This window comes from Carcharhinus amblyrhynchos, chromosome 21 (assembly GCF_965287045.1).
Source record: "Carcharhinus amblyrhynchos chromosome 21, sCarAmb.v2.hapA, whole genome shotgun sequence".
Lineage (NCBI taxonomy): Eukaryota > Metazoa > Chordata > Chondrichthyes > Carcharhiniformes > Carcharhinidae > Carcharhinus > Carcharhinus amblyrhynchos.
Window position 1 is genome coordinate 34,206,972 of NC_137344.1, and position 14,554 is coordinate 34,221,525.

Below are 14,554 nucleotides of genomic sequence, written 5' to 3' on the forward strand. Positions count from 1 at the left end.
GTTAGGTGCATTGCCAATACTAAATTCTCCCTCGCTGTACCCAAACAGGCGCCGGAGTGTGGCGATTAGGGGATTGTCACAGTAACTTCATTGCAGTGTTAATGTAAGTCTACTTGTGACATGAATAAATAAACATGCCTGAATCACAATTATAGGATAGGACATCAGTCACAGTTGTTGCAGAATTTTGTTCTTTGCAAAATGAGTGAGACTAAAAAAACGTACGTGCGAAGCAGCCAAGTTAAACGGGCATCACAATAATGTGAAGTCCACTCAGTGGGCATTACTATGCTTTAATATATGGGACAAAGCTGATGGCTTTGCAGTGGATTTCCAGCTGATATATCTGACAGTGAATCCACCATCTCCCAGTCTGAGAAATGAACGTTTCTGAAATCTAATGGGAAACTGCCATTCTTCGTTTCCAAAGTTTGACAGCTTGCGAAAGCAGAAATGATTAGTTCTGGAGTTAATTAATGAACGGCAAGATATACTGAAGAGTTATCTATTCCCTAAATCAAATGGTGTAATTTGAGGAGCACCAAATTCCATGCAGAAAATTAGAAGTTGATTTGATGAGTTTTTTTTCTAAAAACCAAAGACAGTAACATTTCAGTACTGTTGCAAGATAATAACAGAAGCATTTGAAGAATTCCATTTGACTGCTAATGACCACTCTGTCACCTTCAGGTTGTGTAGTATTTCGCAGTTTAGATAGACTAGTCACTGGATGAGATTTCATCAGAAATTGATGATGTTATATGTCAGTAATATTTAATAAAAATGAATACTTCTGAGGGGCAACCAGGGGCGGCAATAAACGGTAGCCTAGCCACATCCAGTAAAAGGGTTTTAAAAAACCTAATTAGCTCAGTCCCAGTCTCACAGCGATGATGGATCAAATCTGGATTAGTGATTCAATTAGAGATTTTTGTTTCAGCTCTGACGAAGGGTCACCCAGACTCGAAACGTTGGCTCGATTCTCTCACCACAGATGCTGTCAGACCTGATGAGAATTTCCAGCATTTTCTGTTTTGGTTTCAGATTCCAGCATCCGCAGTAATTTGCTTAAAATCTTAAAGAGATTTTCTTTTTTGTTGCAATCTTCAGATATAACATGTGACCGATCAGTGCGGAGCTTAATTTGTTGGGTGAGTTAAGCCACTTCTTAACTTTGGTTTGCAAAATATTTGACTGGAAAAGGATCATTAACATTTCAAAGAAAAAAAGATTCTTGTGTTTAAGTGCTCAAATACAATCCTGAATGAAATAAAAACAATTTTGTGCCTTTTACCTCAGTGATTTGAGGTGTAATTTGCTAGTAAATGTGGCAATTAACCAAATCTGTCACTTGCTTTATTTTGAAATACACTACAGCAAACTAGCCATTGTAAACAAGACTAACGTAGCGGACACTGGCTTCTGAATGCAGCCATTATACCCTAGGGATTCAATATTTCATACCACTATCTAAATTAGCTGAGCGATTAGGCTGTTTACAAAAATGCCAATATGTTTGCAGATTGACCTCTAGTGATTTCTAAATGAAATCACAGAGAGAAAAAAAGCACAAAGCATTGATTACTGTAATTTTGTGCCTTTGTGTCTTAATTACATAGACATTAACAATCTCTTCCCCAAGGGTATAATAGAGTAAATAGTGACTGATTATTATCTGGCAGCAGAACTAGAAAGACTGCACCTTTATCTTTCTCACAGATGTAACTTCTATAGTACAATGACACTCAGAATGTGAGGAATATAGAGACAGGAGTTGGGCCTTTCTTTTTCTGTCTGTTCGCTTTTCACTTGCATCATGTCTAATTTCTATTTCAATTCAATTTTGTAGCCCTTGAGCCTTATTTCTTACCTAATTAAAATCTAGCCATTTCCTAGTTTTGAAATTCTTGATTGATTTAGCCTCAAAAGGGTTTCAGGGAGAGAGTTGCAGATTTCCACTGCCCTCTGTGTGTGTGGAGGGGTCCCTTCTAACTTTAAGAGCATTCAAATGGTCAGTGGATAGGCATATGGATAACATTGGAATAGTTTAGGTTAGAGGGTCATTAGATTGGTTCCACTGGTCGGCGCAACATCGAGGGCCGAAGGGCCTGTACTGCGCTGTAATGTTCTATGTTCTAACATCAGCCCTGAACAGCCTAGATTTTATTTTAGCATTATGCCCTTTTGTTCAGGAATTTACAGCCAGAAAAATAATTTCTATCTGCCCTATCAAATTCCTTAAACGTCTAAATTAGTTCACCCCTTAACCTGTAGTCTAAGAACCTTTATAATTTAACCTTTTTAGTGTCAGAATCATTCTAGCCAATCTGCACTGTAGCTCTTCCAAGTCTAAGAGTACCCAGAATGGAAAGCTTGTCTAACCAAAGCGTTATACAGCTGTGGGATACTTTACAGCTCTTTGGTCTTCAGTTCAAATTGACAGGAACGCAATGTTCTATCTGCCTGTTTTATTATTTTTGTACCTGCTCACTAGTTTTTGGCAATTCCCATCAGTCCCTCCATGGTTCCCAATTTCTCATCATTTAGATAAGACTCAGATCTATCTTTCTTAGCTCCATAGAGGATGAACTCCTACTTCTCCTCATGGAATATCATCTGCTAGAGTTTGACCTCTCACTTAATCTAGCAATGCCACTTCGCAACATTGAGCTCCTGTTTACTTATTCCGCCACCAACAGAATTGGAATGGGCGAGGGGCAAACCATGGAAAGGTCCGTTGACCTCAGGCCGGATTTTCCGGTTTTGGTGCCAGCATAGCTGAAAAATTCTGCCCGTTGTGTCACTTAACTTATTGTTTCCACAAATTCAGATGGATGATTCTTTAATTCCCTACATTACAGCCCTAAAGGGTATTTTGTGAATGTCAAAGCAGTGCAGTGTTTTCATACTACTGCCCTTAAGAACAGTCACCATTTATGTGATGTTCTAGTTTTGCATGCTACCCAAACAAATGTGATAGTGCATTATGCCTTCATAATGCACAACATTAGGTCCAGTAGGCAGGACACCTTTCAGACCAGAATGTATTCACTAATCTGCCTAGTTATATCGATGCACACCATTGGCTGATCCAGCTTGCTCCATGTGCTAGAAGCTCAGGTCGCAGTCAAACAGAATGGCAGGAGTGCGAGGAGAGGAAAGTTCCAGAAGCTGGCTGACACAGACACAGCAGCCGCGACACACTCTTACCTTGCTCGTTCAGCCCCAGGTAGTGGGCCGCTAGGAGGAGGAGTGGGGGAGGGAGAAGAGGAAGTTTCTACAGACTGCTCGGGAATTGGCGACTGACACGAAGCAGCGAGTTCGGCGGGCGGAGGAGGGGGCTGAGTGCCAGGCAGGGTAGAGGATGTTTTTCGGACTACGGAGGAGCCTCTGCGGGCCACCCAGGATGTGTCCATTACCCTCACACCCATGCTACAGGAACACAGAGACACCATCAACACTTTGAAGAAGAAAAGCACACTAGGCTTCAAAATAAAATAGCTTCAGTGGCAGGCAGAGAATTCTTTTCAAAGTACATTTAATTACAGTAAAGAAAAAGGACAGCTTAACAGTAATTACTTCTACTCTCGAGTTACAATATGATAACCTCACTTTCCCATGATAAATAATGTTGGATTAACAAATTTTGTGGAGATTATAAGCTGTGAATGCTAGGTTATAAGCCTGGTCTTGCTGTTCATGACTACTAAAACGTGGCCTGCGTGTTGTTAAGGAAGTGATAATGATTTTTGCTGAATAACAATCACTGCTGTGCCAGTTTAGAACTAGTGCATTTGTTATATCTTTGTGGGCATCTTTTCATGTCCTGTGAATTTAGGGCTGGAATCTGCACATTAACTAGATTGTAAAACAATAACATTTGTAACATAAGAATATTTTTTTAAATATTTATGTAACACGGGTGAATGCCCTGCACAATGATGACACGTGTATTATATAGCAGATTTTAACCACTGACTTTGAGGTTTTACGAAATATGTTTGCACAGCAAAATAGTAACATCAGAAAATCAAAAGCTTGAGATAAGATGGTTTATCTTTCCTGAAAAGTAATTTATAATGTGATTATATATATGATACACATGCAATTCTAGTCGACCTCTCCGTGCAAAGAAAAACAGAAGAACTCTTTTTTTTTTAAGGTCAGGAGTATTAGACCATTTTACTGTTGCTAAAATTTAGATGCATGTCCCTGTCAGGTCAGGAGGTTCAATTGCTCTTTGAATTCACGGAAGTGCTGATTGTTTGAGCAGATTCTCAGTTCAATTCCAGATCAAGCTGACGTTCTATTCTTTAAAAAAATATTTTATTTCAAATGTGGATGGTAAAGTCAATTCAAGGCTGGAGATATTCTGACTTCCAGGTATTTTCTACCATTGAGGAGGATTCAATGTTGTGGATCATTGTCTTTTTATTTCTATTTGGGGCCAATCAAAATTTCACTTACTGGTTGTTCAGTGAACTGTGTAGCTTGCCAAATCTTTGTATGTTTAAATTACAGCCTTACTTTGTCCTTATTTTAAAGGGGTTATTTTGCATCTATGGTATCTGATGTGTGAGGAACAAAATCAAAATGGATCCTTGGCATACCCATGTGTATGTTAGAACATAACCATGACGACTTTATATTGGACGTAATGTGACCAATGGTAACAAGCTATAAGAGTCAACTGACCCAGTAAACCTTCAAACCAATTGCAGAATGATGTGATGGTCAGCTGACCAACGATAAATAAGAACCTACTGGGAATGGTGAGACACTTGGATTGGCTCAGGACGAGGCTCCATGTTTGCAGTAATGAAGTTTCTTTATTAAACCCTTTCTTTCATTTGTAAGTTGGAATAAGTTATACGTTTATAGTCTGCACTTGAAGAATTCCTTCTGAAGAAGCAGTGCACACATATCATACGCACATTCATATATGTATATACCCTTACGTAAATATGCTGATACGCATGTCTGCGCACACACACACACACACACACACACACACACACATGGGTGCAGGAAATAGCATTCACTTAAATAACACAAATCGTTTTTGGCAGCTGCATATATGACAGTGGACTGTAGTTTCAGCAATGCTGCTTGTTACAATTTAAATTTGTTACATTTTAAATTTCCAAATGGCATGATGGTTAGGTGCATTGGCCATGCTAAATTCTTCCCCAGCATACCCGAACAGATGCCGGAGTGTGGCGACTAGGGGATTTTCACAGCAACTTAATTACAGAGTTAATGTAAGCCTACTTGTGGCACTAATAAGTAAACTTATATGCTGATTAATTGTGAGAATCTGCTCACTTTAGTGCATCAGGAAGGTTCTTAGCACAGATACTTGTAAAAGGTTTATCATATCAAAAATATATAACTTGCCAAGTGCAAACTGGCATACACCAATGAAACTATTAAATGCTTAAGAATAGGTTTTTCTTTTATCATTTTCAGCGATTTTAAATCATGTCGCTCGCACCGTCACTCAGGCCCATAACCTCTTTGGAATGGCAGTCAGTGGTGGATTGTCGCTCCATATTAACTTACAATTGCTTGAAATCCAAAGGCCCCGTTTTGTCCAACCTCCCTGACTCAGTCTGGGGGAGATTGATGCAGTGAGCCAGCTTGGACTTCATCAGTGAGGCGTGAAAGGAGTGCAGTGAAGGACGATAAGCCCTCTTTTCACTGCACTAGCTGCTGTAAAGCTGGAGGGTTTAAATGGACCACTGAAAGGGAGAAGGTTAAGTTTAAAAGGAGAGTGAATGGGATGTGTGGCTGGAGGCTCAGACATTGGCAGAGGAGTTTGTTGTGTCCGGTCTGGCTGGGTCAGAGATTTGGGGGAGTTGTAGGGGATGGTCGGGTCGACTCTGGGCATAGGTGGTGGTGTCAGGTTGAGTTGGGTGGGGGCTGGGTCGGGGTGCGGTTAGGATGCCTCTGGACATGGCAGTGGGCAGGGAAAAGGGAGGTGTCAGGTCAGATGAGGGGTGTTGGGTCTGGACATTGGGGGTTCCAGGTTTGGTTCAGACATCGGTGTGGGGGGGTGGTCATTTGCGTTGGGGGCGGGGAAGAAGAAAAATTGAGCCTGGTCAGGTCGAGGGTTTGGGGGTGGAGGGGGTCTGGCCAGGGGGAGGGGTTTACGTGGTTGGGGTGGGTCCTCTGGGGATTTAGGGGTGTCCTGTGTGGGGCTTGGCCTGGGTCTTTAAAATAGTTTCTCTGGAGTGAGAAGTGTTTTTATCCTCCTAACTTTTTCTTAGTAACCATCAGAGTAAAACTGTCAGAACCGTCTGAAATTAGTGATTCAAATAGCTTTGTCAGATGGTTCCCAGCCCAGTGCAATTGTCCAGGGGAAGTTTTGCCCTTCTGGACAATGTCAGATAAACCCTTACTTGCGAATTTCCAAGAGGAATTCCCCATCTCATCATTGGGGTAGCCACAGAGGCAATTGCACGTGTTAAAGTGACATTTCCTCAATCAGATCTGATTTTGGCTGGTGAGATGTCCAAAACACAACATGTGTTTACAACAGCTTTACAGCAGCTAGTGCAGTGAAAAGAGGGCTTATCGTCCTTCACTGCACTCCTTTCACGCCTCACTGATGAAGTCCAGATGTGACGCTGGGGAGCCAGGAAGACATGGCCCACTAAAAACACTTTTTTTGATGATAAGCCCATTTCCAACTATATGATTAAAACTGCAGCAGTTTACCACTCTCAAATACATCAAGGAACATTTTGAAATAGAAAAAAGATAATTAAGTTCTATTAGGCTGCTCAATTACTCTGGTCTATCGAATAATTCAGCTCGAATTTTCACTCCAAGTTTGGGAGTGGAGAGTCGGGACAATTCCTGGTTTCTCAAAACCGACTTGGGGAAAAATGTCGTGGAATTTTGATCTGATGAATTCACTATATCAAATAAAACACTTATTGATAAAACCTAATTTTGCTACATTTAAATTCCATCAACCACTTAATCCCATATGATAACAATCATTAGTATTCATGGTCCCACTTCAAAGACTTGATAACAACATGCAGCTGTCAATTAAACTCTGAACTGACAGGTACCCCGCTGTGATAATAATAAGTTATGAAATTAGCCATGTAGCACTAACTGTATAATGATAGATCTGTGTCAATAGAAATAGTGAGAACTGACTTTTTTTTAACCAACAGTGCAATTTTTTTTTCAAGACATTCAAATGTCTTGGCAGCTTGACAGTTCTCTTGGTGGTTCCAATTAGTTTTTTGCACTTTTTATGTACATTTGTGTCTAAGTTTATCAATCCCAAAGGGCACCTGGCTTCTCCTGAAAGATCCCAGGACCATATCCAAATGTGTACCTTACCTCTCCAAAGAAGGCTGTCAGTTTTAGACTTCCTCCTACCAGGTCTAAAATGCACATGTTGTGTTTTGGACATCTCACCAGCCAAAATCAGATCTGATTGAGGAAATGTCACTTTAACACGTGCAATTGCCTCTGTGAACCCAGATGTGCACATTGAAACTTGCCCCCATATTCTGCCCTGCAAAACCGGTGGAGACCAGGTTCAGCAGTGGGATTTCCAGATCTGGGCCTCTTCTGCCATTTTCGCTAAGAGGGAGAGCCTCTTCATCTGCCTGGAAATTCTGATCTTTGTCTTTGTGATTATGTAAAATAATTTTTGCAAAATCCCGAATTGGAAAACTAACCAGAACAATTTAAAACACCTTGTGAGTGCAATTGCCTGACTGTGCCCAGAGCAGAAATTCCATCCCCATGTACGAAATTCATCTTAAATGGTCTTAACTTAGAGGGGGGGGCAGGGTGGGAAATCAAGATTAAGTTCGCTGTTGTTCCTTACGAGTGAACAATAAGTCATTTTTATTTGCGAAATGGATCTTACAAAGACAGGAATAGAAATGCAGAAGAAACAATGTTCTGGAAAGAGGGCAAAGGTAGAAACGCAGATGGGAAGAATACAAATGAAAAACTATGAGCTATGAACTGAGATAATTTGTTTCATTTTTGTCACGGACTGACCAAATTTTAATCTGCATCGTGAATATGCTGCAGTATCAATTTTCATGGTCAGAGCTTCATGCCTTATTTCAATATTAGGTGGGTCACCTCTGCCTCCCTCACTACACTGACATATTTACTCCGGCGTGCACCTCACACAGCGCACCAACAATCAGAACTTGTTAAAGGTATAGCACAGATAACATCTGAATAATTGACTGGACGGATTTTCATGGCTCTGGGATAGATCAGGGAAGTGGGATGAATTGGGTAGCCCTTCCACGGAACTACTGCAGGCACAATGAGAAAACTGTCCCCAATCTACCCCACCTCCACTGGTGCGTTCTAAACAGATTTAACTTACTTCATGACAACCCCAGATCAGTCAAACAATTCAATCTCCAAGTAGCTGTTAATTCCATGAACCTTTTCCCCTTGGATGGCATGGTGGCACTGTGGTTAGCACTGCTGCCTCACAGCACCAGGAAATCCGGGTTCAATTCCCAGCTTGGGTCACTGTCTGTGCGGAGTTTGCATGTTGTCCCCGTGTCTGTGTGGGTTTCCTTCGAGTGGTCCGGTTCCCTCCCACAGTTCAAAGATGTGCAGGTTAGGTGGACTGGCCACGCTAAATTGACCCTAGTGTCAGTGGATTAGCAGGGTAAGTATGTGGGGTTATGGGAATAGGGCCTGAGTGGGATTGTGGTTGGTGTAGGGTCGATGGGCCAAATGGCCTCTTTCTGCACCATAGGGATTCTATGATTAACTTTACACATCAAATATCCTCATTGAGAAATGTAAGATCTTGTTTTGGGTGAAATGTGGGGAGGAAGAGTCTATGTGGGAATTGGATACATGCTGGTTATACCAGCCACAGGATGGGGAAGGAGACTGAAAGTCTACAGAACTAATGAAAACCTCTCCATCCCTCTAACATTCAGAACTCCATGTTCATCCATATTGCAAACATACACCTCATCAGTGTTTTCTATCAACATGGGATGAAATCTTTGGACAAAGTTCTTTCCGACTGCTTAATTCATAGTCCAGGTCTCACACATGGCCAGCTTTAGAATATTTACCATCTTACTCTTCAATGCTATTTCAATTCTTAAAATACATTCACGCAAAAAATCAGGAACTGGCATATCAGAGAGGTAGAAATTTTTAGATGTGATTTATGGTAATTTCTGTTTTCTATTTATAAATGTTGTTAGCCTTCCTATCTCAGTGACTGTCCCTCTCTCATCTTATTATCAACAGCCAGTCACACAGATGCATTGAATACAGTACCTTTGGATTTTCCTAAGGCTGCGATAGCAGAAATAGAATAATACTATTTAGAACATAACAAAGGATTAAATGAATCAAAGAGCAGTCATTGCAAAGGTAGCAGATTCCTGTTAAGCAAAACAAGTGAACTTGACAAAGAAAATATTGATTTAGCAGGAACTTTTAACAGAAGTTTTCACAGGAAGTGCATGTAACACTTTAACTGAGTGGTGAAAAGACACATATTTTGACAGGCTACTTGCTGTACTGTAAACTTCCATTACTGGTTCCTGATGACTGGGAAATTAAATTGGGAATGATATACACTGGCATGTTGCGCAGCCGCTCACAAGCACAGAGGTGATGTAATGCTTGGGCAGTTAGGTTCACTGACAGGGAGTCCCATGGGCTGATACAGCCTGGGCAAAGAACGGTGTGGCACAACTCTGGAGGCAGGCAGGCTTCTCTAGCCTCTTGCTGAGAAGTGGCGAGACGAGGATCTGGAAAGCAACTTTTAAACGGGACATGGCGAATAGGAAAAGGAGTTTAATTTATGTGTCACCTTTATCAATATCTCCGGCCACCTTGCTGAATTACTTTTAGAATCTCTGTCACTGTGAAGATGTGGAGAAGTATGTGTGTAGAAAAGTTCCACAAGCAGCAACTAATCTACTTCTGGTGGCAATTGAAGGAAAGAATGTTGGCCAGGATTCCTGGAACACTTGCTGTTTTTTTCCAATAGTGTTATGAGGCAGGGCCTCAGTTTAGCATTATTACCAGGCTCCCTCAGTACAGCACTGAAGTGTCAGCCTAAACTGTGTACAAAAGTGGGGCTGGAAACCATAGCTAGCTCAGCTGGAAGGAACTGAGGCTATGTGGCAGCACTTTAAGTTACGATTATTGGGCACAAAATGTTGTCACTTAAATATTTCATTACCCTCAGTGCTTCCACAATAAATAAAAACATTATGAAATTAAAAAAAACACTGCAAATTCAAAAACATTGGAAGTATTTTAAGAAAAATGTTAGATAATTAATTGGAGTAAATGTACTAAAGACACATTAGAAAAAGAAAGTCACTTTCCTTTAATTACATTTAATAAACTTCACAGTACCCCTCCATCCTCTCCCCAGAGTCTATGTGGAGATATGCAAATGTATACCAAATTCAACATCAGGTTAGAATGTTACACAGCAGAGTGCGGACTGTAAATTAAATACAGACTCTGGCAAACAATTAACTGGAATGAAAAGATTTACAAAACACTAAAAGATTATTTTACGCTGATAATTTTAACGTGCTGTATTTTGGTGGAAAGTCAAAAAATTGCTTACCGCAGTAGCCACGTTGGACAAGATGCAGAACGTGATCTCATGTAATTTGGGCTGTGAACATGGTAAAATGTGGAGTCTGGGCAAAGAGTACTCAACTGACATGAACTTACAGCTAAAAGTATTCAGTTAACAGGAATGTAAAGAAAACAAACAGAACAGCAAGGATGAGAAAGCAACACAACCATATTCCTAAGTGGGCAAAGGGTGAACAGAAAAAAAAGATACAGAAAATTAAGGTGAAGCTAGTTTGAAATGCCTGGACAATTCACATCACAACACAATTGGAAGCCACATGGAAACACCCACATTAGCACACAGCAGCCTTACTGTATGCATGCAGCAAAAGTCATAAAATTCTGAAAACTTATCAGGCAAACACTTACAGCTTAAGAACTTGAGGAAAGAAAATGAGAATATACCAAAAACACATCATTTTCTTTCATCTGTTTGCTTCTCCACTTCCCTCCTCTGCTCTTATGGGAACTGGTTCCGGAGGAGGACAAGACAACCTTTAGCACTTTGCCCAAGTGGTCTTTACTCTTATGTGAGAGCCTTGATAGGCTATTCAAAAGAGGTTCACATCGTAACCAAGTCGACGGTAACTGGCTACACAAGCACCCATTTCCAGCAGAGGTCTGTGCAGGGGTGGGAACCTTGGCTGATTTTCCCCCTCCCTAACCCCTACCAGGATCACCGGGATCTATTGTAACTCTCCTGTTGTTGTCTCAAGGCAGCTCAGCACAGACTAGGAATTGTACCTGGCGACTTGCTGGCTTGACCAGCTGAGTGCGACTCCTTTGGATGGCTCATAAAAGCCAACTGGGGAAGCCATTTTTAACCCAGGCCACAGGCCACCACATTGCTGCTCAAATCTACTGCTGACAGTTAGAACAGTACACGCGCCAATATTTAACATTCATATTCATTATTGATGAGCTGACCCTAAGTGAACCAAACTGGACAGATGCAGCGTAAAACTGAAATTTTTACTTCTACAAACTGGACAGTTTACATCCTCCCCTTCCCCCTTTTTGTAGACCCATGAAATAATTTATCATGAGCTCGTTCAGTTCCATTCACTGCAAGGTTCACTCACCCCCATACTAAACATTTACCTCATAAATACATTTTTTGCACTGTAATAAGCATTGGCAAATTGTCTTTTAAATGTACCAAAACATGGTGACATTCTGATGGAGTGTTATAGATGCTTTACTCTGTAGGTGCTTCACCGTAAAAAATTGTTGGCCAAAGAACCACAATGAGAAATTCATACCATGCAAAATAACCCAAAGTGCAGGTCTATTTATTTATTAATGATTATACAACAGATGAGATTATCCAGGTCAGGATAATTCTGGAAACTGACCAATGGATAATGCCACTGTAGTTCCATTATGAGGTAGAGTCTTTTTCTGCTAAATATTCTGACAATTTGTGAACAACAAAACATGGGCCATCGTGCTTCCTGCTCAAGAGAAGGATAAAAACAATTCCTTGCATACAACTGGGCAGCACAGTGGCTAGCATTGCTGCCTCACAGTGCCAGGGACCCGGGTTCAATTCCCGGCCTGGGTCATTGTCTGTGCGGAGTTTGCACGTTCTCCCCAAGTCTGCACGGGTTTCTTCCGGGTACTCTGGTTCCTTCCCAAAGTCCAAAACATGTGCTGGATAGACATATTGGCCGTGCTAAATTCTTGCTCAGTGAACCTGAACAGGTGTTGGAGTGTGGTGACTAGGGGATTTTCACAGTAACTTCATTGCAGTGTTAACGTAAGCCTACTTGTGACACTGATAAACAAACTAAACTAAACTACCATGTATGCTATATTGCACAGTTTTGATATCACCTGCATTTCAAACCCCTCTCATTCAATTACCTATTATACACACAACTGAGCACGCACACACATACATGTATTTAACTGATATGAAATGCACACATTCAGAATATTGCAGGTGCCTAACACAATGAAATTTGCACTGTTGACCCTGTACCAATGCAGGCACCTTGTGATACTGATACTTTTAGCACAGGCTGACGTGATAATACTACATTAATATTAGGACCAATCAAGTTACATAATATAAAAACATTTCTGCTGAATATTATGCTGAGACTGTAGGGAAAAGATTATTTTATTCCTAATTATTATAATTATTTTCTGGAAAAGTAGAAGTGACTAATCCTGGAATATAATTCTATCAATCTCGATTCTGATTATTTATAAAGTGTGTTTGCATACCACCCCCATGTATATCGTTTCACTCCAGTTCTCTCAATCACCATTAACAGTTTTATTCTATGTAAAGCAAAAATTACTCTTCAGAAAGTTGTTATGAAAGCAGGGTAATAGCCGGTACCTACCCATCCTTTTTATAAAACTCCAGCATCATGTTGTCAGTAGCAACGCTGAGAGGCCGCCTGCCTTGGTCATGTTGCTTGCGGTCAGAGTGATCGATATCCGGAGATGGCATCGAGTTGTAATTTGCATTGTGGTTGATATGCACTGGGCTGCCATAACTTCCAGTCACATTAAATTCAATATCTGTTTTCAAAAGAGATACAGCTCACCGTACATTACAGCAAGAGTCCAATATCCACAAATGTCTTTCTCCCCCCTTCACTCCAGCTTTGGTCATCTCCCTTTTTTTAAATCAACATCTCCATTTCCTCTATAAACTCTCCTCCCTTGTTCCTAGGAAGCTGTTAATATGTTTCCCCTGCAAATACACGTCGCCTACACACTGTTCCTCTCCCCTACATCTCATTCTACTGAAGTGAAAGTCCAATTCTGGCCAGGTGCCTTTACAAAAGCCCACAGCCCACTCCCAGCATGCAAATAATTTTGAGTCATAGAGATATACAGCACGGAAATAGGCCTGTTGGCCCAACTTGCCCATGCTGACCAAGTTTCCTAAACTGAATAAGTCCCATTTGACTCCGTTTGGCCCATATCCCTCTAAACCTTTCCCATCCACGTACCTGTCTAGATGTTTTTTAAATGTTATAATTGTACTGCCTCTACCACCTATAGCCTGAGATCGGGGAGGGGGGATAAACACTCAGTCAGTAGAAATTCTGAAATTACTTTGAGTCAGAAATCTGTATCTTGTAAATCTAACCTCCAATAAAAAACACTGAACTAACTTCCATTCTATGAGCCACAGACAAGGAATTAATCGAAAACTATTTTTATGGCCAGGGTTACTCAGCCTTGCATTCGTGACTTTTACTAAATTCTTTGATCTGTGTTGTGGCACCTTCGCACTTTGCATTATCCAAGGACATTGACAGAGGTCCTAAGATCATACTTGGTCTGTCTTTTTGTTTTAACCAATCATTTCCAACAATTTTTACTTTCCAATTCCCTGGAATTTTCCACCTAAGTAGAACTGAAATTCTTTTGGCCAAAGTGGATGCAGATCTGGAAATCTGCTAGGGCTAACCCTTGGGTTTCATTTTCCTTTCAACATAAACGGTAGGAATACCTGAGGCAGCAATTTCAAATTGATTTAACCAGATTAAAGATTAAGCAATGCTAAATACTCTGTGAAGAAACCTTTATGTTTACTTCAGTACGTTCATCATTAACTTTGAAAATGAAAATGATTGGCATGCTGCATCATTTTTCCTGGATTATCTATTACCATCTCCTTCAGGTGACGGGCTACCTCAAAGAATAAAGAACAGTACAGCACAGGAAAGGGCCCTTTGGCCCTCCAAGCCTGTGCTGATAGATGTTTATCTATCTAACCAACCACCTATATCCCTCTATTCCCTGTTTCTTCATATGCCTATCAAGATAAGTCTTAAACGTGGCTAGCGTAATGCCTCAACCATCTCACTTGGCAGTGCATTCCAGGCCCCCACCACCCTCTGTGTAAAAAACTTTCCCTGCACATCTCCACTGAACCTTTCCCCACCCTCAT

At 40.9% G+C, this 14,554-nt stretch overlaps 1 protein-coding gene across 9 annotated transcripts in view; it reads right to left on the reverse strand.

Annotated features, from left to right (window-relative positions):
• Positions 1-14,554, reverse strand: part of LOC145356355 (rho GTPase-activating protein 44-like) — a 314,302-nt gene that overhangs the window by 20,476 nt on the left and 279,272 nt on the right. For 3 of the 9 annotated variants that reach the window (XM_080209014.1, XM_080209009.1, XM_080209012.1), the window contains exons 16-19: positions 12,990-13,170; positions 10,622-10,672; positions 9,307-9,324; positions 3,211-3,432 (exon numbers count right to left, since the gene is read on the reverse strand). In XM_080209014.1, coding sequence (XP_080065140.1) covers positions 3,211-3,432; positions 9,307-9,324; positions 10,622-10,672; positions 12,990-13,170 — 472 coding nt within the window. The remainder of the gene's footprint in view (positions 1-3,210; positions 3,433-9,306; positions 9,325-10,621; positions 10,673-12,989; positions 13,171-14,554) is intronic. The other 6 variants (XM_080209018.1, XM_080209013.1, XM_080209010.1 and 3 more) reach the window with 5 other exon arrangements.